General features: G+C 38.5%; 1 protein-coding gene across 4 annotated transcripts in view; it reads right to left on the reverse strand.

Annotated features, from left to right (window-relative positions):
- OCA2 (OCA2 melanosomal transmembrane protein) overlaps window positions 1–23,499 on the reverse strand; it is a 187,896-nt gene that overhangs the window by 51,900 nt on the left and 112,497 nt on the right. For all 4 annotated transcript variants that reach the window (XM_053971895.1, XM_053971893.1, XM_053971894.1 and 1 more), the window contains 4 exons: window positions 18,110–18,237; window positions 12,774–12,833; window positions 12,113–12,217; window positions 1,892–1,985 (listed from right to left, as the gene is read on the reverse strand). In XM_053971895.1, coding sequence (XP_053827870.1) covers window positions 1,892–1,985; window positions 12,113–12,217; window positions 12,774–12,833; window positions 18,110–18,237 — 387 coding nt within the window. The remainder of the gene's footprint in view (window positions 1–1,891; window positions 1,986–12,112; window positions 12,218–12,773; window positions 12,834–18,109; window positions 18,238–23,499) is intronic.

Below are 23,499 nucleotides of genomic sequence, written 5' to 3' on the forward strand. Positions count from 1 at the left end.
ATTTCCCAAACACTTCAAAAGTATTTTCCTTACAATGAGGAGTAATAAATTGGTGTTGTGGTTTGACACAGAAGTAAATTTTTTCAGAAAGTTAAGGTCATACCAATCAGTAGTCAGGTTTGGATATTGGCACCTAGAGTGACTACTGAAGGCATGGACATGCTTCTGAGAACACAGGGGGTTAAAAGCAAGAACTCCCAGGAAACTTCTCTTTTTGGTTCCGGTCGTCAGAGAGTGCAGACTCTCCCCTGCCCAGCCTTAGGCTGGGTGGGGGAGGGGAAGCCATGTGGTCTGGTTGAGGTAGGCCCAGGGGGGCTGAAGGTCTGGAACCGGGCCAGCCCCCTGCAGGCGGAAGGGTGGAGAGAAACGGAGAAGCCTTTGTTACCCTCTCCCCCAGAGGGAAAGAGACAGAGAGCCTGACAGCACCTGGAATTTGCTGGTAGAGGAGAAGGAGAAGAGGGAGGGAAGGTGCCCAGCCATGGGAGATGGAGTTCTGGGCAGAGATTTCAGCCGTCTGGGGAGTCTGAGACTTTTAACCCTTTCCTGGGAAATGAAGGCTTTTTAAAATATTACTCCTCCTCAATTTGAAGAATAAGAGAGTCTGAGATCTGAGCTGTTAGAAGAAGAAATTTTTAGGTGGGAGGAGATGATAGAGTGGCTTGTAGCTGGACTTTTCTTGATAGCCATAGATTGAACCAATTTCTCCTGCAACAGAGACTGCATTTTTAGGGGGATGCAATGGTGAGCCAAGAGATCTGCTCCAGCAGCTACCAACGCAGGAGTGGAGTGAACAGAAAAGAGTTGAGGAGGGTGTGGTGATGGCCTCTGTCTTCAGGAAGATGATCTCTGTTCTTGAGACCCTTGGCCTCAGGGGAGGAAGAAAATAGGGGGGACTATGGTCCCAAAATGAAAAGCTGTTGTTTCTTTTGGTCCTTAGCAAAGCATCCTTAAAAGAGCCCTATGAGCAGTCTGTCCATGCACAGTGGTGAGAGCACTGTGACATAGAAAAGAGAGTGTCACACTGGCAGATTTTCTCCGGGCAGTTACCATGTGTGACATAGAAACACAGAAGGGTGGCAATTGTGTTTCCTGCGGGTGTCTGTGGTGCAAAAGAGACTCCTCTCTCCCTTAATGGACTGAGTATTAATTATCTGAAGGGTGGCAATTTGATCAGGAATCCCAGGTAGTGTCTCACCGTAGTTTGTTAGAAATTGGGTGGGGGGAGGAGGAGTGTTTTGGAGGGTCTTCATCCTGAATTTAGTGTGTGTGTGTCTTTTATAGTAGAAGTAGCTTAATAAAGTGTTTTTTTTTTTCCTTTACTTCTAAGCTTGAGCCTGCTCTGCTCTGTTCCTAATCACATCTCACAGCATTTATTTTAGAAAGGTGTATTTTCATAAGGGGCGCTAGCATTGCACCTGCGTCAAACCATAACAATAGGTCAGCAAACAGATACTGAAATAATTTCTGTATCCAGAACCAGCCAGAAAACCTTCCAGTGACTTCAGCAGATTTTGAATCAAGCATTCAGATCGTAGCTATTACACACTTTCTGCATCTTTTCAATGAGCAATGATGGCTTTCTGTTCTGAAAGCCAAATGTATCTTTGTCTTTTCTCTCACAAAAGATCAGAACCCTATAAGCACCATCTGGACTGTTTCTATGTATGTCTGTAGATTATGCAGATACAGACTTCAAACACAGACTGCAAAAATCCTGTTGTAGCAGCAACTGACTGGGATCTTCATCCAGGAATGCTCTGAAATCAAAGGAACTGAATCAGGCTCTCCATATGCCTTGCACAGTAAAATGATTGAACCTATTGTGCCAGTTTATACACATAACAATTGCACAGCTGTTACCTTATGTTGGCTTTCTCACATAAACTCTTACCTCCAAGGCATGCACCCATGGCCAATGAGAAGATTAATGGTTTCATAGGCAAGTTAACATCTGGATCTTTACTCAGATTGAGAAGCACAGGAATCTGTGGTTCAAGAAGAAAAGAGAGAGAATCAGAAGACATAATCCAACCATAAGCACAACATAAGTTAACTTCATTAAAGGAAACAACTTAAACCACGAGTAAGTCCAAAGAGTAATAGGGGGAGAGGGGGAGGGAATTTTTTTTGTTCTTGATGTTATTTTTCTTAATTAGCTTCTTTGCATCATATGCTTGATCTTTGCTCACTTTTCCCCACTGACTGTGCCAGTACCATAGCTGAGGAGAAGCTATTTACATTAGGCCAAGCCCGACACAAGTACTGCCAACAAAACTGAGGATGTCTTCAGGTTCTGAGTGCCTTCCATGAGACCCTTCTAGGTCTACAGGGAACTGACAGTAACTATAAATCAACTTTCCTTTCATTTCATGAAGGCTAATGGACAGAGATGTTCTCGCTGGCGATGATGCTAAAAGATACCCAGACCTTCACAGTGAAGATGGCTGCAGATCATGAGTCAATAACTGAAAAATTACAAATCCTTTTTGTAATCAAAAATATCTGATCTATTAGGGAAAAATTGAGAAAACTCCATTTGGCAGGTTTCTGAATTCATAAGCAGATCAGAGTTATTTTACTTCTAATTTCAACATAATATTTACCAGAGAATGTAGATTTAGTTGACTGGGAAATATTTGCAAATGGTTTAATGCCAGCCAGCAACTAAGCACCATGTGGTTCCCATCTCATACTCCCCCATACCTCCCCTTAGAGGGAAAGAATGGTCAGGAAAAAACATTAAACCTTGTGGGTTGAGATAAAAACAGTTAAGTTATTGAAAAAATATTATAACAATAATTAATAATTATCATGGTAGTAAATAAGATTATTATATTAATGAAAATGAGTGACAGAAAAAGGAAGTGGAATATAAATGAATTCTACATTTATCTTCTACAGTGGAAGATAAATGAATTATTTAGAATACAATTGCTCACTACCTGCTGATCGCTGCCCCAGCCCAACCCCCTGAAGTAATTGGTGGCAACTGGACAACTCCCTACTGCGTGTGCCATTCTGTGGTATAGAATATCCCTTTGGCCAGTTTGTGTCAGCTCTGGTGATTATGCCCCTCACCAACCCTCCAGTGTCTTGTGCTCCTGCTCCCTGGCACAATATGGGAAAATGAACTGCCCTTGTCTGGGGATAAGCACTACTTAGCAACAACCAGAACATCAGTGTGTTATCAAGATTATTCTTACAGTAAATCCAAAGCACAGCACTGTAGCAGCTATTAATAAGAAAATTAATTCCATGCCAGTCAAAACCAGAACAGGCAGTTTTATAGATTTCATATAATTGCTTTAACAAATAAAATAAAATTTAGGAAAAAAATCTGGAAAGTGAAATAAGATTTGTAGGAAGCCATAATAGACTTTATTAGGCAATTGGTAGGGAGTCCAAAAATACAGCAGGCAGGATTTCTAGCCAGATCTAGCGCCAGTTCTCAGCCAGTAACATTCTTCAAACTAAACACCTTCACCTTAGTTTGGAAAAATGTTGAGTTCAACATAATTTTGTGACCATTTGGATTGAAAAAATCGTGTGATCAGTACCAGTATAGAGAAGGTTATTGGGAAGGGGAGAGGTGAAATATTATTCTCCTGTTTTTAACATCTTCAGAGGTTTATGGGACCAAAAAGAGAAAGAGAAAGGATAAGAAAATGTGGAACAGTAAGACATGAAGCAGGAAGAGATTTGAGAAAATAATTGTGATATATCTTAAAATTAATGCTTTCTCAGAGTCTAGGAATTTTAACAGTGAATAGAGTTATGACTTAATCCTTCAATTTGTCATTTTAATGTATTTCACAGTTCACCCTCAAGGGGTATTATCTCTTCTGCTTCCTGAAAAATGCTTTCACTTTGTTAGCTGAGTGATGCTCACCTTTATTGACTGCATGTGTTCTTTTGGTATGGAGCAATATATAGGCTTAATGAAGAATTACAACTCTTTCCCCATTCCTCCCACCAGTGATGCATCCCTCTTAAACCCTCTCATCAATTAGCCTAGACAAGCTAATTTCTAAACAATTATTCTTGAATATTGCATTGCCTGAAGACATCTATTTCTATTTTAAAGCTTAGAGAATGCTTAGTATGCTCCACATCTTGTCTAGTTTTTGCACAAAAACAGTAAAGAGAAATGTCATTTCTCATCACAAACTTTATTTCTCTCAAACCATCACAGCTAGAACATGATATGGAAAACTTTTTTATATTAAAAAAGTTATAGTTATTTAAAAACAATTGAGTTTTTCAATATTTCCTGTTATTGAGATCAGTCCTAAAGCCATTGCCAGACAGCTTCTGAGTGCAGAGCAAATAATGCTCCACACCCCACCAGTGCACCAGATATGCAAAGAGGAGACCAGAGGAGGGACACAGGTCTCTATCTATCAGTAAGGATCTCCTCCTGGGATGAGCAGCAGACTCACAAAGAGTGAAACACTCTCAGCTATTTCTGCTTTCCAAAGACAGCACTTGTACAAGTAATTGCACACACTCTCATTGTGCAAGAAGAGCAACTTAAGCAAGTTACCTATAGGTCCTATAGGTCTTATAGCTGTGCTGTGCAGTAGAATTCAGCAGGTCACAAGTGACCCAAAAAAACTGGTTAATATTCAAGGACCTCCTCTTCCAAGCTCAGAAGCACATCCTGACAAAGAAAAAATCAGGCAAAAATGCCAGTAGGCCTACATGGAACTCCTGGACAAACAAACACAGAAAAAATAATATTACAGAGGGTGGAAGCAAGGACAGGTATCTTGGGAGTAATAGAAAGAGATTCTACAAGCAACCAGCAATCAGGTTAAGAAAGCTAAAGCTCTGATAGAGTTAAATCTGGTCAGGGACATCAAGAGCAACAAGAAAAGCTGCTATAGGTACCTCAGTGATGAAAGTAAGACTAGGGAAAACGTGGAGCAAGGAAATAGGAGACCTGGTTATCCAGGACATGTGGAAATGGCTGAGGTACTCAATAACTTTTCTGTCTTGGTCTTCACCAGCAAGTGTTCCAGCCACATTGCTCAAGTCACAGAAGGCAAAGGTAGGGACTGGGGAATGAAGAACTACCTGCTGTAGGAAAAGACTAGGTCTGAGACCATTCTAAGGAAACAGAAGGAGTCCAAGTCCCTGGGACCTGATGAGATATATCTGCAGGTCCTGACGGAACCAGCTGAGGAAGTGACTAAGCCACAATGCATCATATTTGGGAAGTAATGGCAGTCTAGTGAAGTTCCCACTGATTGGAAAAGGAGAAACATAACCCATATTTTTTAAAAGATAAAAAGAAAGACCTGGAGAACTACAGGCCAAACAGTCTCACCTCAGTACCTGGCAAGGTCATGTGGCAAATCCTCCTGGAAAGTATGCTAAGGCAAACAGAAAACAAGTGATTGATGACATCCAATATGGATGTGCTTCACTAAGTACAAATGGTGCCTGGCAAATTTGATAGCTTTGGCCCAAATTGGAGAGGCATGGATCTGATGGACAGACCATTTGGTGGATAAGAAATTGACTGGATAGTCATACATAAAGAGTTATGGTCAATGGCTCAATGTCCAAGGGAAACCCATTGACAAGTGTCATTCCTCAGGGTTGATATTGGCACTGGTGCCATTTAACACTTTTGTCTTCAATATGGACAAAGTGTGCAAGACCAGGTTCCATAGGGCTTTGAACAACTTGGTTTAGTGGAAGGTGTCCCTTCCATGGCAGGAGGGCTGGAACTGGATGATCTTTAAGATCTTCCAACCCAAAGCATTCCATGCTCCTATGATATTGTCTGGTTTGTCTATTTGTGCACGCCTACAAAACAGCAATTCCCGCTGTTATTTTAGGGACTCATTGCTGCTCTACACCATAGGACTCCACTACACACACTTTGCTAAGACTGCCTGCGGCAAAGATGTCCTCTGTGAAAACTGCAGAGAATATTAATAGAAAATAGAAAACAATAGAAAACAATAGAAAATAGAAAACAATAGAAAACCATAGAAAACAAACATTAATAGAAAACAAACTACTTGTAGCTTCCCAAACTGTTGATGATTACTCTGTCTCTGCAGACAGCTACAGCCTAGTCTTGCACTTTTACCAAGCAGTGAAATATAGGACATCATAGATAATTCTGGAAGGGCAGAGAGCAAGGAAATTCTAAAAATAAAGCTGGCATTAAGAACATGAGATACATGTGAAACATTTAGCACTGCAAGAGAAGAGTATCCAGTAGTGTTAGAGACAATAAACAGTGGGGCAAAAGTTATTTATTTTCTAAGGCCTGTCAGAGACTAAGTCACCTTGTCAGCCAGATGATTCACATATTGAGGAAACAGTATTTAAACTCAGCTAAAATAGGGATTTACGGTGGCTGTCTTTTTACTCCTGGTAATAAAAGAAAAATACAAAGAGATGGCTTCAGCATATATAGCTGATAAAACATGTAAATTAAACTAAAGAGGATACTGGTAATAACATCATGTCACTTAAAATTCTAATGGGAGAAATTCATGGCTATTCAAATATGACAATGACATGACTTAGGAAAGTCCAGGCCTTGAAAATTAGGAAGTATGCATGTCAAAGAATGTCATTGCAAGTTTAGTCTGTTGATAATGGAAAAGAAATATCAGAGGTTTAATAGAATGTCACATAGGGCATCAATAGAGGATCAATACATTTATTCTGCAGACAAAGAAAGCTGGATATGCAACATGACAAAAACCCTTGCCATTCAAAAATTAAAATGCAAGAAATATAATAGCCAAGGTCCTGTTTAAGAATTTTTTATGATAGAACATTATCTGGGTGTTTCTTAAGCAGTTCCCAGATATAATTATATGTACTGGATTTTCAGCTGGCAACACAGATTAGATTTGCTGCTGGCAATACAGCCTTTTACATACAGTCAGAGTTCACAGAGTTTCCCACAAAGTATTTCTCAAACTCAAAATCTGGGACCCTGAAACTGTAAAAGGACCAGTCATATCAGCTGAATGTTCACAAGTCCATGGAGCATGATGGGATTCATCCCAGAGTACTGAAGAAGCCAGCAGAGGTTATGGCAGAACCCTTCTTGATCAAGGTCAAGGTCTTGGGAACCTGGGAAGGTCCCTGCTGGCTGGCAGCTTGTAAATGTTATTCCAGTCTAGAGAAAGCATGAAGAAAGACCCAGAGAAACACAGACTTGTTAAGCTAACCTCAGATCATGGAAAAAATATAGAAGAGATTATACTAGGTACTGTTGAAAGGCATTTAAAGAGCAATACAATCATCAGGCACAGCCAACAGGGGCTCACAGTGGGAAAGTCATGTTTAACTAATTTGATATCCTTCTTTGATAAACTCACCCTCCTCATGGATGAAGGGAAGGAAGTGAATGTTGTTTTTCTGGACCCTAGGAAGGCTTTTGATACTGTTCCTCACAGCGTGGACATGCTGTCCAGCTGTGGGATGAGCAGGTTCACAGTGCACTGGTTGAACACCTGGCTGAAGGGCAGAGCCCAGAGGGCTGCAGCATCTGGGGTTACCGCTGACTGGCAACCAGGCACCAGAGATGTTCCTCAGGGTTCTAGGGCCAGTTCTGTCTAAAATATTTATCTGAATACTTAACAATCTGAACGCAGGATTTGAATGCACCCTTAGCAAGTTTACTGATGATAGTATACTGGGAGGTGCTGTTGACCCTCTTGAGGGACTGTATGAAAGTCCTTGAGCATGTGCAGAGGAGGGCAACAAAACTGGGGACAGGGCTGGAAGGTGTGTCCTGTGAGAAGCAGCTGAATTGGTCCAGTTTCAAGAGAAGAGGGCTGAGGGGGTGATTTCATTACTTTATATATCTTTCTGAGGAGGGGAAGTAGAGATGGATGTGCTGACCTCTTCTGGGATCCAGTAACAAAATATGGGGCAATGGCTCAGAGCTGCATCATAGCATATTCAGACTGGACATTAGGAAGCATTTCTTTACTGAGAGGGTGGTCAAACACTGGGAAAAGATTCTTAGAGAGGTGTTCAGTACCCTAAGCCTGTCAGGGTTTAAGAATCATTTGGACAATACCCTTAATAACAGGCTTTCATTTTCGGTTGGTCCTGATTTGCTCAGGCAGTTGTATTGAATGATTGCTGTGTGTCTCTTCCAAGTGAAATAGTCTATTCCATAATTCTACAATATTTTTATACAGTATTTATTTTACTTGGTGACAAGAAATGATTGATTGTCCTATCACTTGCAGATAGCTATCACAGTTGCCAGGCATGCTTATGCAAAGAAATGCAATAAACACTCACTCATGCAGACATATATTTAATTAGGGAGCTGGATTTTCACTTTTCAATTTAGAGTGAAGAGGAAAATCCTGGGATTACAGTTCATTGGGAAATTGTCAAAGCCCCATCTTGTTTTGGGGCAGTTCATTGTCTTTGCATACAGGACAAATTATTTGAAATAAGCAATTAGAAGACATTTTGAAAACTGTTTTGTCTTCATGCAGTACCAATGCTCTATTTTAATTTATAAAAACTAGAAATTTGGCAAGACAGAGACAATAAAAATACTCAACCTCTGATGAGCTAAGTGCACTCAGAAACTCATTCCATTGTTTCTTGTAGGCAATTATCTTTGTACAGCATCCTCTGTAGCAAAAATACGTGCTGTGTTCTGCCCTCTTCACAGAGTTTTCAGTTTAGCAACTTCTGTATATAAATTCCATATGGTATTGACATTTTTGATTGTGGGTTACACCAGATTTACCCTTGTCTAGAGCAGAGAAGAATTTGACCAACCAAAGTGTTGCACTGAAAAGGTATTTTCAGGGCAAGGTACTTCAAATAATACACTGATCTGATTTTTGTAATTTCTGAATATTTTAGTAAGAGAGAAATTTTCTCCATGTTGCTGAAGGCTCCTGAAAATTATCGATATGTTCACTCTGTTTAAACACATGAATATTTTGCACTCTAAATTATGCCTGTCTTAAAATAACTGAAAATATTTGTTAATACGGTAGATAATGTGTTGTGTTTTAGGATAAGGAAGAATCCTAATTTGCCTACATAGATACATAGAATCTCTTGAAAATGCCTAGTATTTCTTCTAGGAAATCATTTTCCTTATTGGTTTTCATTACTTCAAGTCATAAAACAGTTTATTTCCTAGAACTCTAGGATATATCTGGCTCAGATATATTCTAATTCCCTTTTCAAAATATCAGTCTACAATTTCCACTTTTCACATCCTCTTAAGGTAAGTTAACTGACTGTTAAGTCACCTATAAATTTTAATGCTGTCAAATCTGAAACTTTACATGAAGCAGTCAAATTTAACCAAACACAGATAAAGTGAAACTTTCAGTCTCAAGATCCATTAATTAGGCATTAATATTTTTTCCTTTTTTTTTCTATACATAGAGCAAGTCATTATGAAACTGATTATCTCACTAATCTCATTATCTCAAAAACAGAGACTGAAAGGAAATTTTGGACAACACAACATCACAGTTACAGAGCTATTTGCAGGTTTTTCTGTTTTGATTCCCTTCAGCTATACACCTAGAGTCAAGACTCAGGCTCTAATGGAACTGTGTATTTCTTCCATTTCTCAGGTAGTTCCTGGGTCAAAACACTTCACATAACAGAAAATTGAAAGAGTTCACATCTACAGTGCCTTCAGCCCAGGGGGACAGTCACCTCACATAGAAGGCTGTCCCCTTCTCAATCCATTTCTGAGTTACTACGCTGGTTGTTCAGCCCACCTCCTCTCCCTGTTCCAAGTCTGGACAACATGCACTGCATATTGTTTTAGGGGATGAGTGGAAGACCTTATCCAACAGCACAGAGGCAGTACTGGGGACATCTCATGTATGAACTGATGCCTGTCTTGAAGTTTCCCACCCCTGAAGGAACAGCACAGTGTAGCTTTCCAAATGCCCTTGCCAACACAGTAAGTTTTTCCACAGTCATGTGGGGGCTCACAATCAAAAGAACTGGCAAGACTGCCTCATTCCTGAAACATGGGACAAAAATCATGGTATGCTTGTCTTTCTAATGCAGAAATGACACTATTAGGATCCTTGACTGTGAGCTGCCACCAGGCCTTTCATCATCTCTGTATGATATTTAATGAATTCACGTACAAGTCAAACAAGCCATTATCCCATGAGACTGGTTTCACTTAACTCATTCTGGTCAGTGGCAAAGCCAATGTAGGCAGAGGTTTGTGATGTCATCCTCCAAACACTTTTGTCAGTCATAGTACACAGCTGATATCTATGAAACTGCCCAGATTTTTTTTTTTTTTTTTTGTATCTGAAGGAACTTGATGGATTCCACAACCCAAGCCAGTACCTGATCCGTCAAAGCTATGACTAATGAAAAATGCAAGAGAGATTGACCCATTGTCACGACATCGGTTCACAACTGAGGGAGACTTATGGACACCTGGAGGGATTCTCTACATCTGTCTTTCATTATGATGAGTGCATGATCATTTGTGAAGCTGGAAGTCTTTTCCAGGAAAGGACAGGATCATTCATAGCTACATTATAGCAGGTGCCCCATACTGCTATATCACTAGGGAATGTCAAACCAAACTAGTATATAGAAGTCCCTGATTAGTGAAAAGTCATTAACAAAAGAGTTGGGTTCAATATATTTAATACTCCTCATCAGAAGTTCATAACTTTGGTGCACAGACTGAAAAATAGCCTTCCAAAACTAAATACTGCTTTTTTTTAAGAGTACAAAGTACCACAGAATCAAAAAGAATTTTAAACAGAAGGGTAAAGATCTTGGGACTTAGTTACTTAGGAACATTTTGTAAGTATTTTCTGATGCAGAATGACAAAGGCTAAAGTGCAAGCCTATTCACTGAAGTAGATGAATCTCAACTGTAGTTTGCCAAATAGCACATTAACATCTTAACAACTCAGCTAATGACTGCTTTTACATAGGTGAGAATATGCATGCATTTTTTCTTCTTGTCTCTTCTCTCTGCCTATTAAAAAAATTAAAATATTGTAGCAGTCTCTTATGTTCATCCCAGAACAGAATGAGAAAAATATAAATTTAAAATAGCTTAAAATGTTGACAAGGGTCCCTTCCTGTCAATCTGTATTTGCCACCCTCAAAGATACAAAAGAAATGATCTTCAGGCATCCCAAAGGATTCTTGCACTTCAGTCCCATTTCCCCATACATACTCATTTCATGGTACTGTCTGGTATTGCTCCAAGCCAATTTTTATAGACTAGCTGGGTATGAGGCAAAAATCTTCTAAGTTAAGATTCTGCATTATTGCTTAATAGTCCTTGAGTATTTACTGGGAGGTGACTCATCCCAAAACAATCTTTCCTTTCATGCCTATTGCTTGCAGTCTGTTGTGGTTGAATCAATATAATTTCACAGGAAACACCATAGTAATCAAAGCAAAATACCACACTAATATATATTTCTAGAGTAGTTACAAATCTGCCCAATTTGTCATATGCCCTACAAGAAGTGTCTTAAACCTTGGCACAGGTGAAGAGTGGACATGACATCCAATAATGAATTATCACACTTTAAACAGAGAACTTGATTGAATAAACCTATCTGATCATGCCATAATTTCTTATAATTTGATACTTTTCTGATACTAAAGCTCAGCTGCTGACAAGCATTTTTTATGCTTAGCATAATTTGGTGTTTTTTAAACAAATTACAAAAGTAAGGTAGCAATAAAAGGTCCAGGTGTTAAAAAAGCATTAGCATAACTACTCAGCATATAGAGGAAAAACATTAATTGCAGTGGATAGATAGCAACAGTTTCCACCAAAAAGAAAATTCTATTTTTCAAGTATGCATGTGGATATAAGAGGAGAAAATGCTAAAATGCAGCCAAAACAGTGCCTCTGCTCCCACAGCTATGTGCAGCTGCTGGTGTCAATGGCCAGCTAGACACCTTAAGAGTATGAGTTAGTTTCTAATACTGATTCAATCTCACAGGATAAAGTAAGCTACAGCACAGCAGAGGTCAAAAAAAACCCCAAAAAACAAACAGCAAATTGTAATCAGTAAGCTCAGCTCCCTTGCCAGCACCTGGAGGTGGATGTGCAGTGCTGCACAGAGCTTACCATTGTAGCTGTGAAGGGGATGTTGTCAATCACGGAGGAGGCCAAAGCAGACACCCAGAGCACTAAAATAATGGCCACTGCCAAGCGCTGATCCTCAGGAACCACCTGGAATTGAGAGAGAGAAAATTATAACTTTGAGATCAGTATTGCTCTGTGTGTCCCTCACAACATAATTGCACATTCTTTACAGTTTTAATTTATTGACAGTTATTATTCCTTTAGGCTCTGAGATAGGAAAGGCATCTTAGATAAAATAGCCTAACACTTAGTAACACAATTGGATTGCTTCTTCCAAGAAAACAAAGACAAATAGAAGTACAAAGATTGATATTTCTAATACCCAGATTTCACACAAAAAATACACTGTGCAACTGTGAATTTTGACCTTTAGCTGTTTATATTTTTTTCACCTTTGCATTTTTGGAGTTTTAGACTATAGAAAAAGCTTCTCTGTTGCATTTATGGCTATATTTATTCTGGCTGTGGACATATATATACATATTAAATATCACCCATGCCAAAGTATGACATGTTTTCTTGATACTGCTGATGCAGGAATGCAATCATTAATATCAAATTCAAAATAAAATTATTCTTTATTGTTCTACTGAAGTAAAACTATTTTTCTTGCCTATTAAAATTATAAATATTTTAAACATACCTTTATTAACAAAGCTGTCTGCTCTCCTATATAGTCTATTAAGTGCAGATGAGCCAAAGCCTGGGTTAGAAAAAAAAAAAGAAAAAGACATTGATATCAACTAATTAAGTGCATGACATACTTACTTTTTTTCACTGGATGTAAGAAAAGGCAGCAATTTATTCCCATTTACAAGATATTTATATTCAACTCATGTAGCTTGTACAGAAATAATTTTAAGCAAGAAAAGACACAGCAGAAATTGGTGGCTGTATTTGCAGAAGCGAGTAAAGGTTGTACTGAAATGACTTGCAGTATTACTCAAGAGCATGGAACACGGGATTAGAGAATGGCTGAAATTTAAAGATTACTTTATTCAGTGGATATTTGTATTCTGAAAACCTGAACACAACTGATTTTAAACCAACTTCCCTAAATCCACAATATAGGTAGAAATATATAATGTGTTTCAAAGGTTGGATGAAATCAGGCATCTCATGCTCAGTCTCAGAAGAAGAAACAGGAAAACAAACTGTATTTCTATTTTATTACTATCTCCAACCCATTCAAAAAGAGGTCCAACAAAAACTACCAAAACCATTATCCATCTGCTAAAACCAGAACAGAGATCTTGGGTGAATGGAAATTGGCACAGAGGCAGCAGAATCTGAAAGGCAGGAAATCCATCTCTCCAATGCCCAAGTTAGGCACTTGAACTAAAGAGGTAAGACCTGTAAGCGCTGGACCCCAGGACAGCCTGGGTCAGAGTGCTCTGTCCTCCCTGTGAGAACCCATTCTCAGTTTTCAGGACATTTAGATAGCATCCCTTGGTGCTACCACAGATGAAAAGATATAGGAAGACTTCAGCCTGGTGGTGCTAACTTGGACCTCTCCTTGGGCGCACAGAACACAAACTGAGTCTTCACACCCGAGGACAGCAACCTGTAGAAACCCAGGGCCAGGGGAATATTTCTCTGTCTGCCCTGAGGGATTCTGACTCCCAGGGAAGCACTGACTTTGACCCTCATTCATGGAGAAGGCCTCCAAAGCCTCAAAATAAACTAGAGACCACAAAAGTGTGAAATACATTATAGAGAGTAGCGCAGCATGTCACTTAGGTGAGAAATTTAAGTTTTAAGATTTTTAGTATGTTGTAGATAAGAACAAAATAGAAAGTATAAAGTGTTGTCTCATGTTCCTTTTTCTTCCTTCTTCTTCCTTCTTCTTCATGGGTTTAAGTAGTATCTTGTAATTAAGTAGAAAAATTTGCATTGTGAGTCTTTAAAAATCAGTTATTAGGTAAGAAGGAAAAATAATCTAAGTATCACTTCCTAATTAAACAACTTAGTTTTTAATTAAACTTAAAAGACCTTGTAACATGAGATTGTTAGCCATTTTTGTGCTGCTTTCCTACATGCAAAGTCTAGTGCAGACAGCATACTGAAATTTTGATAACAATAAAGCAAAAAACTAAAGACCAAAAAAGTCTTGTGCATCTCCTTTTCCTAGCACGAGAGAGAGAGAGAGTCTCTCCAAGAGAGTTTCCCCTATCAAAGGAGCCCCCAAAAGTAGGCCCAACATAAGGCCAACAAAACCATAGTAACCTATTCCCTTGACCCACAAGGTAAAAGGGTGATTTTGACTCACGAGTGCTAGCCTTTAATTCACTTTGTTTTTGTTTTCTTTTCTTGTAGGCATGAAGAATGAAGTACTATTTGCAGGTTTAATAAGGTATATCTATTTGATGACTTCTCAGTTTCTCAGGGGAGAAAATCACATCATTTTTGGTTTAGCCTGGACCACATTGTTTGGCTTGCTTTCATTTTTTTCTTCCAAGGAAAAGAATCAGTCAGCTGCAATACCTCACTTACTGACATCAATCCCTTGCAGAGCTGCAGGAGTCAGTATTCACACAATGCAGCTCTGTATAATCCCCCCACCTGGCAGTCAGACAGAGCCCTTCAGAGACTGCAGTGGGGAAAAAAAGCATTCAACTCGCATGCTGTCAAATTCCATGACAGATGCAGACAAAGATCCCAATAGGCATCAAGTGGTGTGGCACAGGACACTGGTTTGTCAGTGACTAAGGTGTTTTCATTCAGACTGGCAATTCCTGCACCCGCAGCTCAATTCGACATCAGCTGAATAATAGTGGTTTGGGTATCACCACATAGCAAATTTGGCCCAGAAATATTATTTTTTTTAATAATACATTGAGCAAGAAAAGGTTTATCTACAAGTGAAGATACATCATGAGGAAAACAAGCAGCAAAAATACAGACACGTATCCCTTACACTTAAAAAAAAAAAGTATTTTTTCATTATTTTGGCTTCCCAGGAGAATGTTGCCTAAGAAATTAATTATTGTTGTCGATTTTAAGTTACCATTTTCTTTCTAAGCTATCTTTGTTGCTTTATCAACTCAAAGGTTATGACAGTGTTTTTTTAGATGTATGTAAAAGTAGTATTCTTAATGAACAGCAATAATTTTTGTATCATTGCTGTGTTCACACTTCAAAATAAACTTCTAAACAGAGAGTTGTCAGCAATTAGAGCCCAGATTTACATTCAATTAATATTGCTGCCTTATATCTTATCTACTAACAGAACGTATTACTTTTCAGTAACACTCAAATTCTTTCTGGACCTCAATAAAAGACATTCAGGACTCACACATCACTCCTGCAAAATAGTCTGCAGGTAGCCCATCTCATTAGAGATGGTGACAACATTAATCGCATAAATAATTTTAGGATGTCTCTATGATCTCCAGGCCAACCTCCTGCAAGCACCTAAGTGCAAGTCAGCAATTAGCACCCTGCCACTGTCCTCCCCTGCATGTAAACTGCACAGAGGGTCTCCTGGATATTCCTGTGTCTTCTAAGAGGAGTAAGCATTATTGCACTAATTGGTGTCCTCAGGCACACTCCTTCCTGTGGGGCAGTTCACAACAGAGCTTTTCTGCAGAAAGAAATCATATGCCATTTTAAAACAAAGTCTAATTTATGCATAAAAATTTTCATTAATCCTCTTGTGGACAGTATGTCATGATGACTCTTGTAAATAAACTCTGCCTGAAGAAATTAAGGTAACATGCCAATTTCTACTATAAAATGAACAAAGAACTGTAATCCTGAGAGGCATAGGGACTTATTTTACAGAGACAGAAGAAGCAGAAAGATTTTTATAGCATGTAACAGCCACTTGTAGATAAAGACTAAAAAGACAGTTGTAAAGACTAATTACCCAGGGGACACAACAGAAAACAAGAGAGCTCCAAAGGATTTCCAAGTTTTTCATTGTAAAAGATGCACCAGACTGGATTGATGGACCTCCAAAGGCAGAACCTTTAGGAGGTCACCTGTGGTTCAGGAACCAAAATCATGTTTCCCAAAATATCTGGAACTCAGATTACATTTTCCAAAATTACTTGCAGCCTAAGTCCCACACAGATTTTTAAATGTTCCTTTTAATAGGAAAGAGAACATTTACAGCAGTAGGAAACAGCTTCAGACTCGGAACTATCCAAGCTGAAGGATCACTAAGGATGAGCAATATGAGCTGGCAATTTCTGGATGCCTTAGACTATGGAAAGATTTCTTATACTTCAATGTATATCTCTGTTTTGACCAGTCTCTTCTTGACACTGGTAACTTAAAGGAAAGAAAAATACCTTGGAAAGGACTGTCACCTACTAATCCAATAGATTTGGATAGAAATTAGTAGTAATGATATACACAGAACATTTTCTCGTTCATTGTGGGGAAAAATTGAATGTCTCGTATTTTTTTCTTCATTATCTGGACATGTTTCCTTCATGACTTAAACTGCTGTTATTCTAGAAAGCCAGGAAAAATATTATTTCATTAGCCAACAATTCACTGGTGACATGAGAAACCAAAAAAGTGAAGTTCAGTGAATTATAATAGTTGTATCCAAAGTCCGGCAGTAAATGGCAAATAACTTCCTGTGTATTTTACTATGGTATTGTGCAGTCACACAGCACTCAAATCACTGCCGGTCAATCCAAGTTCAAACAATAAATACATCGGGGAACACAACTAATAAACTGTTATAACAACAGTAGACAAAATAAACATGGCTTCAGCATTGATTGCCTATAAGAGCTAGAAATTCAAGGTTATATGGAACCTCATAAAATGGAGAACTAAAAATTTCCTGTTCTAATGAGCATACAATAAATCAATATTTCCTGATTAACTTTAGACTTAGTAGCTCGCAGAAAACTTCATGATGATACTCAGAGTTTCCATTCATCTTCTTGGAGGTTACCAGATTTTGACTTCCACTTTGGCATTAATTAGAGTTAATTGGATTGGTTCTTGTTTCTATTTGCTTCAAATGTGCCTGTTACTACTGTTGATTTTTTTTAATAGATTCCAATTTCCAGATTCTTGGGATCTTTGCAATTACTGGGAGAGAAGATTGGAGGAGAGAGGCTATATGAGCAAATTAGTTATTACAGGCTTTTCCCATGCTTCTTACTCAGGCAATTCACTAGCCATGGCAGTGTCAGTGATTACTTGGGTATTGTCAGTCATGTTTCCACAACATTATTAGATCATTTAAATGCAACAATTAACAACTGAAAAACAGTCAGTATTCTAAAAGACTAATTAAAAAGTTAATGTGAGTATCCACACAAAAAAAAAAAAAAAAACAAAAACAAAAGTCCAAATATTTGGGGTAAGAATAAATCCTCTGAAGCTATACAAAAACATCAAATAGGGAATAAAACACAATAGGATGGACATGGATGTTATCAAACAGACAAGCACACAGAAAATACACATCAAGACATCCAGGTATTTCAAGAGCTGAATATTTCTTAAATTAGCATTGCAAACTGAAATTCAGTGTTATTTTCTTTTCAAATCACACTCCCATGAAATATCTTAGGCCATTTGGTAGTCAGCATGTAGCAGACAGCACTAGAAGCATTTTTCAACTCTAGTTTGACCTTGTTCTTTTATTTTTCCTATCATCTGTAAAAGTAATTGTAAACAAACACATAAATACACATAAAATATCTGCACACATAGACCAACAATAAACCCAGAAACTGAAATTTAAATTATAGAAAAATGATTGTGTCAGATACATTCAACAAAAGCAGAATATGGAAAGAGAATGAGACCAAGATTATAATGAAAATTTAAATATGAAAGTAGTCCAACTAACTTTCGTTCTCTGCTATTCCTCTCTGTATTACCATAACTACATTTGATCAACAATATTCCAGTGGGATTGAACCAGCAGGAGGCCTCTCTCCAGGAACATAATTCACATTTTAAATCTTTTTCAATTCTTCAGTCTTTAGAATCAGAGAATATTACCTCCATGAGAACAAACAATGCTGCAAAGAAAAGGAGGGTCGCCCACTCGACTCTGTTCAATATCATCTCAAAATCATGGATGTCTGCTAGCACTAGCAGCCAAAGGGCTCCCAACATGGCAATCCAGCCTGCATGAGAAAAAAGAGAACAATGCTTTACACTTCACAGACTTGTTATGTGCTACCAACATGTAACTTACAGTATTGTGATTTTCAAAGATTTTTGCCATATTTTTGCTCTGACTGTAACAAGGAAAAGTTCACAGATATCACAGGATGAATGGTCTCTGCTTTCAAATTAAAATAAAATCTAAAATAGAAAAACCAAGGCAAGTAAGACAAAGTTAGGTTACCCCAATAATCAATGGGTTTGGATCACAGAGAAGCCTTTAGGTATTTAGGAATAGTGAAGGATTCTGCAGCTCCTGAAAGGCTGGCTGCATCCCCTGGACCTTGAAGACTCAGTGGCTGCCTATTCCAGAAGATAACCAAGAAAGGAAACTTTCCTTAGGTAACTGAGAGAAAATGCAAATCAAATGCATAATTAGCCAGAAAATGCAAATAGAAAATCTCCTGTCTGAGCAAGGCTCAGTTTCACAATGCACAGTTAAAATTCTTTCTAGAGCTGCTTGATCCCTCTGGTTCATTTATCTTATAACTCACAGAGTTCCCAAAACAGCAGAGGAAAGAGAACTGTCAGTTCTATCTACCACGACTTTTCAATAGCAAAGTTGATTTGCTGTATTATAAAACAAAGCAAATCTCTTAATGAAAATTAAATTTATTTAGTTTGAACATAAAGGAAAGGTTTATGGAAATGTACTGCCTAATCTTCTTCTGACTGTTGTCAGAGGGGAGGGGAGGGGAGGGGAGGGGAGGGGAGGGGAGGGGAGGGGAGGGGAGGGGAGGGGAGGGGAGGGGAGGGGAGGGGAGGGGAGGGGAGGGGAGGGGAGGGGAGGGGAGGGGAGGGGAGGGGAGGGGAGGGGAGGGGAGGGGAGGGGAGGGGAGGGGAGGGGAGAGGAGGGGAGGGGAGGGGAGGGGCGAACAGGACAGGACACTTTCTTGGAATCTTTTATTCACTATGAAGAATTTTGAAAGTACTAGGACACATTAAAGACTGTTCATTTTTTTTTCTAGCCTCCTAGACCACAAAACAGAGCCATGAGGAAGAGAAATAGAAATAATTTTTAAAAATAACTTCTCATTACTCTAGTGAAAATAAAGCCCATTTACTGTTCCACAGACCACTTCCTTTACTGCCTTTTAGTGCCTCTGCTTCATAACAATTGATGTCCCAGAAAGAGAACTTAGACAGAAACTGAATCTAAATTCTATTTCTACCTGTTAAAGAGGGTGACAGTTTCTATTTATTTTAGGGAAAAGGAAATGAAATTTTATTATAAAATGCATCTTTCAAATTTATAATGCATTCTTCATAAGAAGAGATTTCCATGACTTCTGCCTGGTACCAGAAAAAAAGTACAGCAGAAATTGCTGAAGGGCTTTGCTTTTCTTATAACCAGTAGGCAAAACCACCTTTGGAATAATACTTAGCTCATGCTGAGTGGAACACAATTGCAATCCTACTAAAAAACCCCCTTATTTTAAAATAATAAAGTAGATGAAGTTGAAAATATAAAACAATCTAATAGAATAAAATAGAAGTCTAGAATTTGAAGGTAGGCAGGAGAAAGAGAAAAAAAATTATGGAGAAAAATTACTGTGTAATTTGTAGGCCTTTCAAATGCTCATTAAGAAGAATTTCCATTCCTCAGCAAAAGTAATTTTGACCTACCACCTCATAGTCTCAGGTCAGAAGCATAGAAGCATAACAAGCTTCCTCCGAGCAAAGTGAAAATGTGGACGATGTATGTTCATTTTATATGCACAGAATTTGGAGTAATGTATTTATGAAGACTGAGAAAATTCCTATTTTCTGGAAACTGAAATGGCACTTGAGATATTTGAACTAAAAAGCAAAGTCAGGATAACATTGCATGATCCCATTGATGGCCTGGACAAAACAGCAGGCTACTCAAGACAGGTCAAGATAATACATTTAAGTAGGAAAAGATAAAACTGTAAAAATCCAGGATGGGAAACAACTGGATGCCAAATAGTCTTCCAGAAAACACTTGAGAAACACAGTGTATCACAACTAAATCTCATGGTCCACTGAAATACAGAACCAGGATTATAAATAGCAGATTCTGGGAAGCAACCTCTGCTCTCCTCATCCCTGGCAAACCCTGAGAATATATACTGTAAGATGCATGCCCTTTAGGAAATCTGAAGCAAAGAAAGAAGCACAATCAACAGCCTGAAGAGCTGACTTTTGAGGAAAAATGTAAAGAATCCAGGATACTTAGCTGAAAGGTAAGATGATTTAAGAGGTCCTGACAAGTCTTTGGGCAAATACCAGTCTTCCCCAAAGGGCAGAGAGCAACCCTTTTGTGTCAGCAGTAGTGGGTAAGACAAGAAAGAGTGAAAAGAAGATGTTAATAGCAGTGACAATGATTCAGGCAACACAATATTCAGGGTCACACATTTATAGTGGTTGAGAAAAAATTTTTTTTAAAAAACCATCTAGACCAGCTTCTGCCAGATGAAAATATAGTACTCCAATCTGCAAAGAATCGAAGGGACACACTGATTTTTATACGTTTTTCTCAAAGTATGATTTTAGTTTTCTCTGTTTTTTAAAATTCTTTGTCATTGTAGCTTGAGAATGTATGCCAGTCCTTCATGTAGTATGGTGTAATTTTAATGTAGTGTAATTTTAATATGCTTCATCATCCTCTTATACAAGCCTATAAAAATATTGGGGTGAAAAAGTTCAGTCAAAGACATACCTCCAGTAGTGCTTGCTCTACTCATAGAATGTTTTATCAGTATAATGAAAATGTTCCATATTTTGGTTTATTCAAATTTTGGTTTATTTTATCAGGCATCCCTGAAAATATACATTCTGAAATCTTGCTGAATATTTCTAAGTACTTGCTGTCCACTGGTAAGTGCTCTTTTATCTTTAATTTTTTTTTTTTTTTTTTTTAATATAAAGTTACCTTCTCACAAAGCAACTTGCTGCTCTTTTGAGCAGTCTCTTTTCACAGGCTTAGCTTCATGGAAATCATTTTATGTTCTTTGCTATTTTTAGCACCATAGTTTAAGGCAACTCCTTGGGGGAGAGAACAGTGAAGGTGACAGTCCAAGACTTACACTACACCAAAATACTTGCACCAAATACTTGGTACAATACAAGAAGAATAAAAGGATATGGAAAAAAATGGTGAAAGCTATAAGCCCATGCAAGGCAAAAGAAGCAGGATCCTATGCTGATACAAGGTTATTATACAATAAAAACCAGAAGCATTGCATAAAACAAGGTAAAGAATGACTGCTCTGTGATCCCAGATCATCCCATGTACCTTAGGAAAGGATATGCTGGGCTTTGTTGAATAGCTATAATAGCATGAAGTCTGAATGTGAAATCATATTCACCATTGTATTGTAACGCCAACACCTAGCTTCATTAACTCTCCAGACACAATTTCTACACACAAGCAGTGGACAGACAAGTAAGTGATGGTTAGACATTTCTACAGCTGGGCGCTCCATCTCCTGAGATGAGCTGACAGATATATAGCTGTCTATATCGCACCAATCCATAAGTCTGAAAAATTACAGAGTACTCTTAGTAAAGGTCACTGCAAACAAACACACTCTATTGCCATAGCCTTATTGACTCTAGTGAACAAAAAATAATTTGAGGAGCTGCAAACGTCAAGATAAAGGAAAGGTCGACTTCTCTAGAAGCGAGCAATAAAGATCAAAGGCTGCACTAGCAGATACAACTGTTACTGGTTCTCATTTTTTTGTCATCAAGTGTATGGGCAGCTGCATGGACAGAGGTATTGTACATGCATAATTACCTGTTTTTAAAGACAACCCTGGAATTTCAAGGCAGAATTTTTTGAAAACTATCCTAAAATAAATTAAGACTGCAAGGATCATGGAAAGCAGATCTCTTGTATTTTCACAAGCAAGGTGTTATGCTGACAGGGATGAATAACTAACATCTGGACCAGGCTTCCTGAATCCAAGTCAATGCTGACTGCATTGATTTAGCTCCATTCCAACATTCTCATTATTAAAATATTATTCTCAAATTTAGTTTTAACTCATGTTCATGTATACTCTACCAGGAATGCTTTTGACATGACTGTGAATCAAAGATGCATGAAGTCTCTCAGATACAGTTATGTCCATTCTCACTTTTAAAAAACACTTTGCACTTTCATGGTGCAATCAAGTCTCTATGCCACATATCAGAGGCCACCAGGCAGGTCCCATGCAGAGCTCTTCTTGACCTCAATGTAAAAGTACTAGACCACCTAAACCAATACCACCACATGCCACAAGAGATAACAGAGTAAATGGATGAAGCACAGGAAGGGAGGTTAAGAGCGCTAAATGAGAACAAATATATCAAACTCCGCTGGCAGTGGTAGCTGATGACACCTGGGGAAAAGGGCTGCAAGCAGCCCCAGCAAGCACACCTACAAGGATCTGGACGAGTCTCCAGAAAAGCCTGAAGATTTTGAAAGAAGGCAGCTTAAAGTGTTGGCTCTAATCTTATTATGTCTTTCTATATTGGACTGGATGCTCTAATCAGATACTACAACACATTGCTTTGTTTACCATTGTCAGATCAGCAATTAAAAAACAACTTTATTCATGGAAAGCAGTGTTATGGCTTCATACAGGTGAAGCATTAATGGAACATGGTAAGGGAAGAAAGAAATTGCCACAGACAAGAGTCCATGAGTACCTATAGCTAAAAGAAATACATAAGACTATAAAAAAGAATCCAGGTTTTTCAGCAACTCAGCTCTGGTTAGTTATAGGTAGAGTAAACCTATGAGAGGGTCAAAACCCATTTTAGGGGTAACAAAAAGCACAAGAAAAAAGCATTTGATATACATACAACACACCTCATATAATAAAATCAGGTATAATGTAGAGCTGAAAACCAAAATTGAAAAAGTGTGAAACTTCAGAAAATACACAAAAATGGGCTCAAGTGGACTCAGGCGCAGGAAGTAAGAAACCATCAACACCAACACTATTTACATCTTGGCAAAGAGGAACATGTCATCTCATCCCAGCAAAACCCTCAAGTTATCAACACTGTTGTGACTCCTTCCAGCCTAAATGTGTGATGCTTAGCACCCTGGAGAATATCAAAGGGAGACCCTAACAACAGGGAAAAAAAGGGAGATGATACTGGGAATATTCCTTTGGGTTTTGAGTGGACTTTTGGGTGGAGGAGTTTGGGATGGGTTTGTTTGGAGGAGGGGGAGGAGAAGTTGGTTTGTTGCTTGCTTACTT

This window comes from Vidua macroura, chromosome 2 (genome assembly GCF_024509145.1).
Source record: "Vidua macroura isolate BioBank_ID:100142 chromosome 2, ASM2450914v1, whole genome shotgun sequence".
Lineage (NCBI taxonomy): Eukaryota > Metazoa > Chordata > Aves > Passeriformes > Viduidae > Vidua > Vidua macroura.